At 39.5% G+C, this 14,676-nt stretch overlaps 2 protein-coding genes across 12 annotated transcripts in view; one reads left to right on the forward strand and one right to left on the reverse strand.

Moving 5' to 3' along the window:
- The window catches only part of MSMB (microseminoprotein beta), a 72,839-nt gene extending 62,572 nt beyond the window's left edge, over positions 1-10,267 (reverse strand). For 2 of the 4 annotated variants that reach the window (XM_023527982.1, XM_011355462.2), the window contains exon 1: positions 10,137-10,255. The gene's annotated coding sequence lies outside the window, so the exon portion shown is untranslated. Of the gene's footprint in view, positions 1-10,136 lie in introns of all 4 variants that reach the window. The other 2 variants (XM_023527979.1, XM_023527981.1) reach the window with 2 other exon arrangements.
- The window catches only part of LOC105288954 (WASH complex subunit 2A-like), a 50,897-nt gene continuing 46,419 nt past the window's right edge, over positions 10,199-14,676 (forward strand). For 3 of the 8 annotated variants that reach the window (XM_011355427.2, XM_023527977.1, XM_023527976.1), the window contains exons 1-3: positions 10,200-10,336; positions 10,423-10,545; positions 11,291-11,455. In XM_011355427.2, coding sequence (XP_011353729.1) covers positions 10,334-10,336; positions 10,423-10,545; positions 11,291-11,455 — 291 coding nt within the window. In that variant the 5' untranslated portion in view covers positions 10,200-10,333. Of the gene's footprint in view, positions 10,337-10,422; positions 10,546-10,621; positions 10,917-11,290; positions 11,456-14,676 lie in introns of those variants that run through there. The other 5 variants (XM_023527978.1, XM_011355428.2, XM_011355430.2 and 2 more) reach the window with 3 other exon arrangements.

A 14,676-nucleotide genomic window follows, 5' to 3' on the forward strand; every position in this document is an offset into this window, starting at 1 on the left:
CTATCTCTGTGTCCCAGTATGTGGTTGATTCTTGAGAATGTTCCATGTGCACTAGAAAAGAATGTATAAGCAGATGTTTTGGGATGGAAGGCTCTGTATATGTCAATTATGTCCAGTTGGTCTAATGTGTCATTTAAGGATGTTATTTCCTTATTGATTTTCTGTTTGGATGATCTGTCCATATCTGACACTGGGGTATTTAGATCCCCTACTATGATAGTGTTTTGGTCTGTTTCTCTCTTTAGTTCTGTTAGCAATTGCTTTATATATTTTGGAGTTCCCTGATTGGGAGCACATATATTAATAGTTATGTCTTTTTGGTGCATGCTTCCCTTTATCATTATGAAGTGTCCCTCAGTATATTTCTTTACGTTTTTATTTTGAAGTCTAGTTCATCCACTATTAGTACCACTACTCCTGCTTTTCTCTGAATGCCATTTGCTTGAAATATCATTTTCCACCCTTTCACTTTGAGTCTATATTTGTCTTTGGAGCTGAGATGTGTCTCCTGGAGGCAGCATATGGTTGAGTTTTGTTTTTTGATCCATTGTGCAACTGTGTGCCTTTTTATTGGTGAGTTCAATCCATTTACATTTAGGGTGATTATTGAAATATGAGGTCTTCTTATAGCCATTTTATCTTTTGCTTTCTGGTAGCACGATGTTTCCATTGCTTCCTCGTCCTTGTGATTCTGTTTCCTTATTTTGGTTGGCTTTTGCGGGTTTTGCCTCTGGTTCTTCTTGTTTTATGTTATACACTTCAGCTCTGAATCTTTGATGTGTGGTTACCATTATGAATAGGGAAAGGATAGTTACATATATATACAGTCGTTCATTTTCTTCTGTGCGTGCCTTATCGCTATTCCCCTTTGTGAATGTGGATCTTTGAATCCTCCCCTTTTTAGTCATTGTTGTCTCAAATTTTCCCTATTTATGCTGAATGTTACTATCTTGTTATAATTCACTTCTTATTACTTAAGCTATAATGCCCTGTTCTTATTAAGGGTTGCACTCCTCTGTTTCTTTTTGCCTGATAGTCACTTTACTCCTAATTATGTATTTTTATTGTTGTTGTTTTGTTTTAGGTGAGCTGACTCCTTTCAGTATTTCCTGTAGTGCAAGTCTTATATTGGAGAATTCCCTCAATTTTTGTATGTCCAGAAAGGTCTTAATTTCTCTTTTATATCTAAAGGAGAGCTTAACTGGATACATTATTTTAGGCTGATAGGTCCTTTCATTTAATAATTTAAATATTTGATTCCATTCTTTTCTAGATTGTAAGGTTTGTGCTGAGAAGTCTGATGATAATCTAATGGGTTTTCCTTTATATGTTACCATTTTCTTCTCGTTGATTTTTGATAACTTTAACACAATATGTCTTGGTGAAGACCTTTTTGGGTTGAGATAATTAGGTGTTCTGTTGTCTTCTTGAATTCTAAGCTCCAGCTCATTTCTTAGATTTGGGAAATTCTCATCCACTATTTGTCTGAAAATGCTTCTAGTCCCTGCTCCTTTTCCTCGCCTTTGATAATGCCTGTTATTCTTATATTTTCTCTCCTGATGGTATCAGCTAGTTCTTATATTTCTCTTTCATTATTTTTCATTCTTTGGTTCCTTTCTTCTTCCTTCTGATGCATTTCTATATTTCTGTCTTCAATATCAGTGATCCTTTCCTCCATTTTGTCGACTCTATTTCCCAAGCTTGCTATTTCATTTTTCGACTTTTACAGTGTGTTCTTCATCTCCAGAAGTTCTATTTGGTTCTTTTGGAGGATTTCAATCTCCTTGCTCTGCTCATCTAGTTGTTTTTTCAATTCCTGAAATTGTTGATATGATTTGTTTTTGATCTCACTGAGTTTTTTCAGAGGTACCATCCTAAATTCTGTGATTTAAGTCGCATGTTTCTATGTCTGTAAGCTTATTTTCTGGAGATTTTTCTCTTTCTTTCTGAGATGTCTTGCCATCTTGGTTGTTCATGGTGTTTAATGGACTATTTCTCCGCCTGGGCATTAATGGAAGTGTATTATGCTGTTTTTCAGAAAGAGGGTGTATTATATAAAGGTCTGACTGTAGTCTGTTGCAAAGAAGGCACTTTTCTTTTGGTTTCCAGTAGGTGGCGTCTAAGCCTCTTGGATCCCTGCTTTATATAATGCCTTAAAGTATTTGTGGCAGTCTTTTATGCAGATCCCACACTCAGACGTGCTGGTGTGCAGTTTGGGTGTTTTCTGTTGAGTTTTAGATGTTCAGCTTATTGTTGTTTCAAAAGGAGAGATCCGGGCACGTCTCTCACTCCGCCATGTTTTCCATCGAAATGCACCTCATAGCACTGGTTGCCCACTGGGAATTGAAAATGTAGCTTATAAGGATGGCGGCTTTCGCTATGATTGGAAAGGTTACTGCCCAGCTGTGAACACTTGGTCCTGAATCACTTGGAGCTGAGCTTGGCAGCAAGCCAATAACAGAGCCCAAGGCAGTCGGCAGGTTGGGTGGGGCGAGGTCTCAGAGAGATTGTGGTAATCAGATCAATACAGCCTCAGTCTTGCTGTTAAATTGATAACTGTTGTGAGTTTTTGCATAAGACCCAGGTCACAGCAAGACCAGCTGCTGTCTGAGAATGGCCCACAGGCCCTCAATATCTACCCAAATTCATGATGGCAGCAGTGATCTGCCTATCCCTACCGATGAAATGTAGCCCACAGCACTGGTTGTCTGCTGGGAATGGAAATGTAGCTTACAGGGCTGGCCACTTTTGCTGCGATTGGAAAGGCCACTCACAATGGTGGCTGCCCCACTGTGAACACTTGCTTCTGAATCACTCGGAGTTGAGCTTGGCAGCAAGTTAACAATACCTGCCCCGGGCAGTCTGCAGGTTGGGTGGGGCTGGGTCTCAGAGACACAATGGCTGTCAGATCAAAACAGCCTCAGTCTTGCTGGAAATTTGGTAACTGTTGTAAGTTCCCACAGATGACCCAGATCATAGCAAGACCAACTGCTGTCTGGGACTGGCCCACAAGTCCCTGATATCTGCCCAAGTTCATGTTGGCAGCAGCGATCTGCCTGACCTTATCTCTGAAATGGGGCTCACAGTGCTGGCCTCTGTTGCCGGGATTAGAAATGCTGCTCACAATAATGGCCGCCCTGCTGTGAATACTTCACTCTGAATCACTCAGCTCAGGTCTTGGCAGCCAACCATAAACAACTACGCTCAGCAGTCTGAAGGTTAGGCGGGGCGGGCTGATCCCCTCAGACTAGCATCTCCTAAAGGCTCTGTGGGAGGGGTCTACACAATCAAGCTGGCATGGTCTGTAGGGGGATGGACTAAAGCACAATGGTGGCTGCCTTTCTAACTCCAGGTAATGGAGACTTTTTCAGAATGAATCCCACACGAGCCTCAGACCCACTGCCGATGTCCTGGGTAAGTGTCTGCAGGTCAGAAAACCTTTGCATGGGTCCTTCAAAGTGATATCTAGGGGCTCAGTCGCCTTCCGTCTCACCCAGATGGCCAGAATCCCCTCTAGTTTCTACAGAGTTATTGGAATCTCTTCTTTTCTGGGCTGGGACCCTGGGCTGGGTTGCCCTCAGATGTGACCAGGACCCCTTCTCCTTCAGGAGAACCTCTGTAGCCTCGCTTTCCCTCCTGGTGATCCTCCACCACCCATGGGTGCAGGTCTAGCCCGATTCAGGACTTTGCCCCACCTACCAGCTTCGATGCGGCTTCTTTATATTATCAAATGTAGGCGTTATGATCAGCTGGACTTTAGGTGATTCTCCACGTTGATTTATTTTATAATTTGGTTGTAATATCAATGTGGTCCTGGGAGGAGAAGAACCCTGCTTTTACCTAGTCCACCATCTTCCCTCTCCGCTCCTTTTTTACATTTAGATCTCCAATCCAGTTGGAGTTTATTTTTAAGTAAAGTGTTAGGTATGGTTCTACTTTTCTCTTTTTTTTCAAATGGCTACCCAGTTGTTCCAGCACCATTTTTTCAGAAGTCTATTTTTGTCCTGGTGGCTTGAGATGCCACTTTTTCAATATAGTAAGTTTCCAAATATGTTTGGGTCTGTTTTTGAGATTTCTAGTCTATTCCACTGGTCTCTTTGTCTACTCACACAAGGATACTAAACTGCTTTAATTATGGAGAATTTATAGTATGTTTTCATGTCTGGTAAGGCTAATTCACCCTCAATTTTTCCTTTTTAGTGTTTTCCTAAACATTCTTCTATATTTGTTTTTTTCACACTCTGTTCTTGCCAAAAATGCATAACCTAAATTTACTCATGAGGAAGCAGAGCCAAATTGATGGAAATTCTATAAAAGAATTGGCTGATAGTCTTCAAAAGAGTTAAGGTCATGAATGAAAAAGTAAGATAAGGAAATTATACAAGATTAAAGGAGACTAAGGAGAGAGGACAAATGTACTATGTAGTCCAGGATGGGATTCTGGTCCATAAAAGGACATGGGACAAGTGCCAAATTTGAATGAGGTCTGTGGATTAAATAATAATAATACACTGATATTAATTTCCTGGTTTTGATTGTATCATCTTTATGTTAGATATAAACATTTAGGAAAACTGGATAAGGGATATATGAGAATTTTTTGTCCAATTTTCCAACTTTGTCATAAACCTGAAATGATTTAAAATTGAAAAGTGACACCATTAAAAGATGAGAAAATTTTAAATTATATATAATAAACACACTATAATTTATTAAATATTTAAATATATGTAATCAATATCTTTGCCAAATGCAGGAGTTGAAGACTTGCTACTGGCAAGAGTGAAGCAATGTGACAACATGAATGGATCTTTGATCACATTATGCTATGTAAGATAAGACAGAGAAAGACAAGTACTATATGATATCACCTATATGTGGCATATAAAAAAGTCAAACTCAAAAAAAAAAAAAAGAGAGAGTAAAATGATGGTTACCAGGGGATGGGGCAGGGGATGGGAGATAAAACAGATGTTGTTTAAGGGTATAAACATGCAATGAGTGGTAAATAAGCCATAGCAATCTAATGTACAGTATAAGGAATATAGACAACGATATTGTACTATAATTATGTAATGTGACAAATGACAATACAATGGCAATCATATTACAATATATAAATGTATTAAAGTAACATGTTGTACATCTTAAATTTACACGTTATATGTCCAATGTATTTTTTAAGAAAACATTGGGAAACGCACACACAGAGGGAAGAAAATGCACGAGTAAAATAATCCTGATGCTGTGGTATCCAATATGGGATTATTTCCTACAGTAGTTCAATTTTGATTAAATTGTCAGTGCAGGAATCGGACTCCTAGGACAGTTACAGTGTCTCCTGATAGGATTTGCCAACAAATTCTGGATAATGATGTTGGTATTATTAGAAGTGGCTGGATGTATTTGGGTGAGTAGTTGAGCCAAGATACTTAAAAGAAAGACAGGAATTATTGGTTAAACTGAAGATTTCATTTGCGAACCAAAAACTTGAATGAATAATTTCATAAATGTTGAGGCATGTATTTCCCCTTAAAAGTACGCATCTTATTTTTTTTTTTTTTTAGCAGAATCTTATCGGAGGTTATAATATTGAGGAATAAACTGAGATAAATATGTGGAATTGTCATTCAATGTCATACAGTACCAAAAATCTAAAGACTTGCAGTAGATTTTAAATTTTAACACTTGAATAACTATTTAAAAGACTGTGAAATTATTAAAATGCAAATGAATTAAATTTTAAAATACCGTATGACAGATTTATCTGAATTCTCAGGCATGGTTATGGCAGTGAAAGAACTCACTAATATGAACAATTTCAATAAAAAGTATGACTCAAAAATATCTGAAAGGTCTATGGGAGAAGTTCCAATAAAGAGAGCAAGATCAAACACATAGGAAGTGGAGTTCAAAACAGCACTATCACATGGGAGGCAGGAAGACTCAGTCACGGACCTTGGGCACGAATTCCAAAGACTGAAAGAAAGAGGGAGCATCTAGCCTGTTGTTTGCCTAGCATTTCTTCTCTCCATTTTTAGTAGCAGTCCCCAATTTTTATTTTGGGACCCACTTATATCCATTCTATGTGGTCTCAGTAGAAGTGTCAATTAGAAGAGTGGGAATATGACCTAAGGGAAGTCAATCAGATTCTGTTTATCTTAGGAATTTGAAACTTCAGTGAAGAAACATAAGAAGGGAAATGACTGGAGCTGAATCATTCTGATGGCAGTGCCTCAGAGAAGGCTGTCCTGCATTGCTCTGGTTTCTGTTCTTCCCAAGACCTGTTTGCCTAGTTTTTCCTTAATTTCTGTGAGCTCTGCAGTATCTTTCCCAAAAATTCTATTTTGTTTGAGTGTGCCAGTTGAATTCTGTTGTGTGCAAATAAAGAGATGCATGAGAGACGTGTAGACATAAAAACATTATAAGTATGAAGCGAGGCAGAAATCTGCTCTCCCTGGTAGAGGAATGTAGGTTGCATAGTTTGAACAGTGTGACGTTATCAAAGGAAGCTGATCAAGGATAAGCATAAAAATCAAAGATAAATAAAAGGACTGCTAATCAGTACTTAGGGTCCAGCAAAGTTTGTAGAATACGAATTTGTAGTGATTTCCTTCAGGAACTTAGGTGCAGGAAAGGAACAACTTCGACTGATTTAAAGTTAAGAGCTAGCTGTGAAACAAAAATAGCAAAATGGATTTAATACTGTCAAAAGAACAATTTAAAATGGGTCCAGGAGGCCTCTAGGAAGCTGAGCTAACACACCACCTCCATGTGAAACTGAACTTTGGAACTGGGCTAAACCACAAATGGCTACGTCCTGATACAGTTCCTGGGACTCACTCTGTATCACTGAACTCTATATTAAAAGAATTAAAATTTCACCTAGCTACAGACATAAGCAATCAACCACGTATTAAGAGAGAAAGGAGGCATCTGAAAAATACAAAGGAAAGGGCTTACAGAAATGACTGACTCAGCTGGTTAAAGCCCATTCCTAACTGCCCTCTATCTCCCTTTCAGCATTCTCCAGCTAACATGTTTTCCCATAGCTACCTCTCCCACCTCAAGGACTCTCCAGCTCACATCTGTTGATTCATGGCTTGCCAACCAAGTAATGTTCCTCCTTATCTCTGTTGCTGTGTAGGAATAACAAGACTGTATAAAACTGCTTGTTATGTTACAATCAGGGCTTGGCCTTTGGATAGGAATCCGCTGAACAGATGCTGGCATTAATAAGTGTTGCTTCCTACTTACAGCCTCAATGTCCTGTCTCTCTGTTCCAAAATCCTATGACAGTGCTGATAATGCTAAGGTCACAAAACAAACGACCTTTAAGGCCAATGGGCTGAAAATTCCTCCCTGCTTGCAGCCCCCTACCCGAAGCTTCCCCTCCCCATTCTGAGTCATAAGGCACATGTGAAACCTCAAAGGAATCACGAGCCCCTTGCATGGACACTGCAGAGGTATATAAACTGTAATAAATCTAACCAAAGGGAGCTTGTGCATGATGTTTGTTAACTCCACATGCTCCGCCAGCCAATAAATTCTCCTTCCTCTAACAAAATTGTCTGAGCGTCCAATTTCCTCTGTTGGGTGTTGCTTCCCGCAACAGCATAGCACAGTGTAAGTCAGTTTGCCAGCACCAATCACAGCACTTTAAAAACAACTTCCCTTCAGAACTCCCCACTTTTCTGTTTTATAAACTTTTTTTCTACCTTGAAACACAGTTGAGTTCCTACCCAAAGCTGTGTCTTGAATTACAATTCCTAAAGACCCTCAAATAAAGCTTTTGTTTGCCTTGTAGTTCTTAGTCAAAACTGACATCACACTCAAAGAACATGTGTCAGAAACATAAGGTGGGGATATTAAAGGACTGTCAAGAGAAGTTGAAGGCTACTATAATGGGCTCTAAGCAGAACAGGCAAGAAGATAAAGCTAAGAGAATTGAATGAGGTAGGGGAAGGGGCACTGAGGGACTGAGGCTTGGGTTAGTTGAGAACAGATTAGGGCATAAGAGAGAGATCTTTAAATTTAAGAGGCTGCTTTATTGCATCTAGAAACCAGAAAATTTCAGGTTATAAGGTCCAGGTTGTGGGTAAGCAAGGGGCTTTGGGAATTGGGATATAGATTAAGGTACATTGAGGCAGGTTCTTCCACATGGCCATTGAAGCTGCCCATGATGATGTTAGGAGAGATTCAAGTCTGATAACTGGCTCACCTCAATTTTACCAACCAAATTCTAAAGTGTTATTTTTTTTTTTGGTGAATGGGGAGATGGCTAGGAGGTTGGTAGATGACGACTTAAATGAAGTTCCCTTAAGAAATGAAGACTAGCTATAGTGTAACATAGTGGCTAACCATGTAGGTTCTTGGGTCTGATTCTTTACTGTTTTTCTAACCTTGAGTAAGTTACCACAAGTAAGTTATTCTCCTTGTGCCTCAGTTTTCTCAACTGTAACATGGGGGTAATAGTACCTATAGCATAAGGTGATTGGAGAATTAAATATGCATGTGTTTCATAAACACTGAGTACTTCATAAATGGTAGCTATTATTAAAGAGGATACAAATATATAAATTATAATGCAATGTAATACTTTATGATCAATATTTTTACAAACCTATAGAAAATAACTGAAGGGATAATCAGGGAAGTCTTCACTATGTGATAGAAGGGAAAACAAAAGAAAGTTCAAGAGCTAAACAAATAAAGGGCATAGAAGTGATAAAATCTGTTTTTTAAATTTTTCAACTGTAGTTGACACACAATATTATATGTTTCATGTACATAACATAGCGATGAGACCTTTATATATCTTACAAAGTGATCACCATCATAAATTTAGTACCCATCTTTCACCATATTCCATAGCTATTACAATATTATTGACTATATTCCCTATGCTGTACATTACATACTCATGACTTATTTTATAATTGGAAATTTATACTTCTTAATCCTCTTCACCTTTTTTACCCAACCCTCCAACCCCCCCTCCCATCTGGCAACCATCAGTTTATTGTTTCTATGAGTTTGTTTGTTTTGCTTTGTCATTTATTTTTAGATCTCATATATATGCGGACTCATATGGTATTTGTCTTTCTCTATTTCACTTAACATAATACCCTCTAGGTCCATCCATATTGTCACAAATGGAAAGGTTTCATTCTTTTTTATGGCTAAGTAATATTGTTTAATGCTCACTGTATGATAGGCACTGTGCTAGCTATTTTACAGCTATCATCACATTGAATACCATGTCCGTGCAAGATATACAACTTTTTTTTGTTGAGGAAGAAAGTTCATGGTGGTTAATTACTGGCCCTTGGGCAAACAGAAATGGAAATTGGGATCTGTATTTTATTTATTTCTAATAAATTTATCAGGATGGCATTGGTCAATAAAATTATATAGCTTTCAAGTGTTTGAGAATGTCATATGTATATTGTATTGTGTTCACCACCCAAAGTTAAGTTTTCTTCGTTACCTTATATCTGACCTCTTTTACCCTTATCTACCACTCCCCTTCCCTTTAAAAAGTAAGTTGATTCATCACAAAAGGGACTCTTCAAGGAAGCGTGAGAGAGAATAATAGCCAGACCTCTGAGCACTAGAGGGGAGCAGGCAGGGCTGAAGATGGATTCCCAGGAAGGGATCAGATTATAAAAGATTTTTGCCTGTCATATGAGAAGTTTGGACTTGAATCTGAGTTCAATACCGAGAGAGCAAAAGATTTTAAGCAGGCTCTACGCAGTGACTTGAAACCCAGTAACCCACTGATGGCCAGATAGATCAGCCATTCCTCATTTACTGAGTGCCCGTGTGCCCACCCTGCGACAGGGAGTGGACTAACTGCAAAGAATGGGCGCAGCAAGGGAGACCTTTTCCTCTGCCTACATCGCCGGCCTTCTAAAGCTTCCATGCTGGTTGTTCCACAGGCTCCTTTTTGGGGTCCTCCCTCTGGACATGAGGGGCAGGCAGCGTGCTCTGCAGCTAATCACCGGCCGCCACCTCTGCGCTCCCACTGAAGGGCATCCTGGCCCGGCCCAGCCCTTCAGCGCCCTTTGGCGTCTGCACCCAACCTTTCTCTCGCTTCCCTGCCCCCGCCCAGTTGTAAGGCTCCCGACTCTCACCCTCAAGAGCAGCCCGCAGCTTCCTTTCCCGAGCGCCTCACGTCCGGTCACGTGTGAACCCTGTCACGTGCGGCCTGATCACGTGAGAGCAGGTCACATGTGGGGGCCGCGCTGCTGGGGACTCGGCTTCTAGACGTTTGCGGACCTGGGTGGGTGCGGTCTTCGCGGTCCGGAGTTCGCCTAAGTGCACTGCCAAGATGGTGAGGACGGCGGTGCGGAGTAGGGCCGGGCTGGAGCAGCCGCCTCCTCCAAAGCTCAGCCCTTCTTCTTGTCTTTACCGCTGCAGATGAACCGGACGATTCCAAACCAAGAGCGGCCGCCGGCGTCCGAGCCCGTGTGGGAGCGGCCCTGGTCGGTGGAGGAGATCCGCAAGAGCAGCCAGAGCTGGTCGCTGGCAGCCGACGCGGGCGTGAGAGGCGGGGACTGAATGGAAGGGGTGGGGGAGGAAGGGCGGGCCGCCTGGGGTGATGTGCGTTCTGCGAGCGGAAGGTCTGGATCCCGGGTTCTCCCCATCCAGGCTGTCCCTCTGCCACCTGTCTTAATAATAATACACCTCGCTCGCCCTCGATGACTACTTCGTGGCAGTGCCCAGATGTCAGGGAGGGGGCGGGCCCGTCTGCCTTAGCCCTCAGTGCTCCTGAGTACTCAGACTGCGGCCCAGATGCAGGTTCTCTTCCTGAGGCGGGGCAGATCGATTCTCCGCGCGTCGCGGGATTGCTTGGGCGGTAGTCAGGCGATTCCATGATGGTACCTGGACTGAGTAGGGCGGTAGACAAACCAGTACGTGGTTATTATTCTGGGTTCTTCAGGCGGGAGGCCCAAGAAGCCCAGGATTCCAAAGTTGCATATCAATAGGATTTTTAAAAAGTAGTAGTTATTTTACCCTTTGTCTGTGATCCTTGTAGAATGACAACCAAACAGAACTTAAAAATCTCTCCAGAAAGGAAATAGTGTCCGTTGACTCTTTGCCACTGTTTTGACCAGCTTTCTCAATGTTTTTCAAGGCCACTTGGTCTTAGTACTGACAAAAATAGCATCTCTTGTGCATTCCAGCACAGACATACAAAGGTGAAAGGAAATGGGTTCTCTCTTGTTTTGACACAAAGAATAAATGCATGTAATAATGATACTACTTTACGTTTGTTTTTAAATAGTTACTACAGTTTCTACAGGAATTCTCACAACAGACTATCTCTAGGACACATGAAATCAAGAAACAAGTGGACGGACTAATTCGTGAAACTAAAGCCACAGATTGTCGTCTACATAATGTCTTCAATGACTTCCTTATGCTGTCTAATACCCAGTTCATTGAGAACGTGAGTTGCTTAGTTACAGTAGACTTATAAATAATGCTTTTTTGAGGAACAAGAGTCATTGTGATATTAAAGGATCTATCATTAGTTTCCCTCCTAAATGTTGATGGAAGTAGTGGTTCTTGTTAATCGAAGCTTCTTTCTCTCAAATTAATGCCTTTTCTGAAAAATTAGTTTTAGAAAAAAAGTTTTTCTAAGCCTTTAAAAATACCTAATAAAATTTCCTCATAATCCAGTCTTTCCATCCCTTTTTAAAAGATTTGAGAATAGTCAGCATTTGTGCTAAATTGCATGGCACTCAAAACAAAAAAGCATTGTTATGGCATATTTAGTAAAGAGAACCACTCACTTGGTCTGATGCTCTGGGCCACCAGCATGTAGCTGCAGTTATTGATTGTGTCCATTATATTCTCATAAATTATATTAAAGGCACGTATGTGTCCACTTGGAATAGTCTCAACTAACGTTTTATTATGATTGCTGAACCTATAATATAGAATCAACTCTGAACAGATTACTGGGCTATAACCCATATGTTATTTTGTCTATTTATTGAGTTTCTGTTAAGTGCTAGGTCCTAGGAATACATAGATTAATTAGACAGAGCCTCTTCTTATAGAAGACCACAATTTTCCATAATAGTGTAATTCCAGAATAGAAAGAAAACTAGTGGCTGGAGCCTAGTGAGTGAAGGGGAGACTATTAAGAGTTGAGAGTGGAGAGGAAGCTTAGTTAAACTAATCTATATTTCTCATAAGGTGGCTAACTTCCTAAATGTCAGCATTAATTAATCTGTGATAATAGAATTAATAAAGTAGGCTATTTTATAAGATTGTTAGATATAAAGTAATAGAAAAGATTTTGAAAATTGCAGGATTATAAAAAGCCCAAGATTCTGGATTCTTAAGACAAGACCAGATATTGTCATGCAGATATTTTATACAGTATGTTTGTGCATTTTTTAGTTCAGGTTGAAATGCCATGACTAGCTTTATTTTGGGAGGCGGGGAGTGGGAAGGGAGCTATGTATAAATTAAAGATCTTAGTAAAAGTCATGGAGATCTCTTTGCCCAGTAAGTTTAAAATATAACAAGTATTCTAGTAAAATCTATAGTCGTATTCTGGTTTGCTATACAGAATGTCCATCCTCGGTCCTGAGCATCTTTCTCATTGGAAGAGAGGTAGTTTACAGGACTGTCATCTCTACTTTCCTAGCATATGCAAAAGTGATGGAGTCTTTTTAAATATACTTTTTTGGAGTCTTTTTAAATATACTTGTTGCTCTCATTCTGCAGTCATTGTTGCAGTCCTAAACTGGGCAAGGGATATGCCCGATGCGCTTGTACCGCATTGGTACTGGATTAGTACCAAATTGATACTTTGGGAGTGGGGGGCATCATAACTTCTTTTTCTGAATCATTGTCTTCAGATATTACTTCTTTTTTCTTCAGCTCTTCTTTTTTGGCCAAGTTTTTGTTGATTAGGAGTTTTCCATGATCTAGTTTTTATTGATTTTTTCAATAAGTTTTTTTTTGTTGTTCAATTATTAGATTCCCTGTTTTCCATCCACCTCTCCATCCCTTTGTCCTGTATGCCTCTTCTCATTCTAGTCTGCAGCCATAATTCCTCTCTGGATGTACCTGTTCCCACTGCCAAATTTAACTGCTTTCCAGACCTCTCTATAATGCCAAATGTTACATTTTCTTTCCATTTATGGCAGAACATGATGATGTTGAAAGTATGGCTAAAACTGAAAATATCTACATGCTGTTAATATATTTGGTAGTGATTTGGCTCGTTATATGTTTTGTTCAGACCCTGACATTGGTACTCATGCATTATAATTCTGGCTTGAATGATGGTGCCATTTGGTTTTGTGGTAGTTTATTAGAAAAATATTCAAAGACAGGTAGGTTTCTGGGTTTTAGTAATTAACCTCAGAGACAGCTACAGGGTAGCACACTGCCTTAGAAAATTAGTGAAACTGAAGAGCAATTAGGACTTTTTAGGGCAAGAGAAATTAGTAAAAGCTCCAGAGGGGACTCTGAAGAAAGAGAAATACTAATTAACAGTGGTTCAGTGTGTTATCAGAAGGGAACAGAATTCTTAAAACTCCATTAATCTGTTAATTTAGGAATTTTGTCCTGAAAAGTTAAGTGACTTCTTTAGTAGCACTTCCCACAATTATAATTTTACACTTATTGATGTAATTTGATGCAATGAATTCCCCTATTAAATCAAGTCTCATTTTTTTCTAAATGTTTTATTCCTTGGGCTCAGCACAAGCCTGATATTTAGCGACTCAGTGAATATTTGAATGAATGAATGAATGAATGAATGAAGGAACACATACATAAAAAGGATTAGGGCTCTGTATAATCTGTTAAGAAATCCTTTGCCCCTGGTCCCTTTTTCTCCATTTTCCCACCTTCACCTTTTACCATGTCTTCCCCAGTGAGGAAAAGATCCTTTGAGCAGAAATACTCAAGATACTTAAAAATTCTGGATATGGCTTCCTGATTTGAAAATGAGCAAAAAAACCATGAAGCTGTGAGTTCAGCCTGGTAAGGGTGAAGGAAATTAGCATTGATTACCTACTGTGTATTGAGTACTTGAGATGCACAGTCCTGGTCACCCTCAAAAGATCCCATGGTTTTATGTATTTGCTGGTTGATTTCTTAGATGTCATGTTTGGCTTTCCAGCTGCAGGCTATTGATGTCTTTATGAGATAGTTTTTAATGACAAGCAGAAAAAGTAGGATATTGGTACTGTTCAGTCTTCAGCATGAAGCTCAACCTTTTAGGTTAAGTAATCTCACTATTTAAATTCTGAGGTATCTTTGGTAGCCGCCATGTCTTAATGTCTCAATTTTGATAATTTACTTTTTTGTTCCTGTGTTTGAAAATTACTTCCCCATTTTCTGATCTTTATAAAATAATTAGAAAGAAGAGTATGGAAAAGAAGCATCTGAAATTTTATCAGCTAGAGTGGAGTTGCTCAACATTTTGGCATATGTATTCCAAGTCCATTTCCCTTGAAGACATTTTCCTTTCTTGTTATAAAAGTAATGAAGACTCATTGTAGAAGAGACTGGCATAGTTAAAAGATATTGAAGTTTAAAAATTAAAACTACAAAAATCAATTATAACTCTACCACCTCAGTTAACCAACCATTGAACATTTTGGCATATTTCTTTTTAGTCTTTTTTTTTTTTGAACTTTT

The sequence above is a fragment of the Pteropus vampyrus genome, unplaced genomic scaffold (genome assembly GCF_000151845.1).
Source record: "Pteropus vampyrus isolate Shadow unplaced genomic scaffold, Pvam_2.0 Scaffold20, whole genome shotgun sequence".
NCBI classification, from domain to species: Eukaryota; Metazoa; Chordata; class Mammalia; order Chiroptera; family Pteropodidae; genus Pteropus; species Pteropus vampyrus.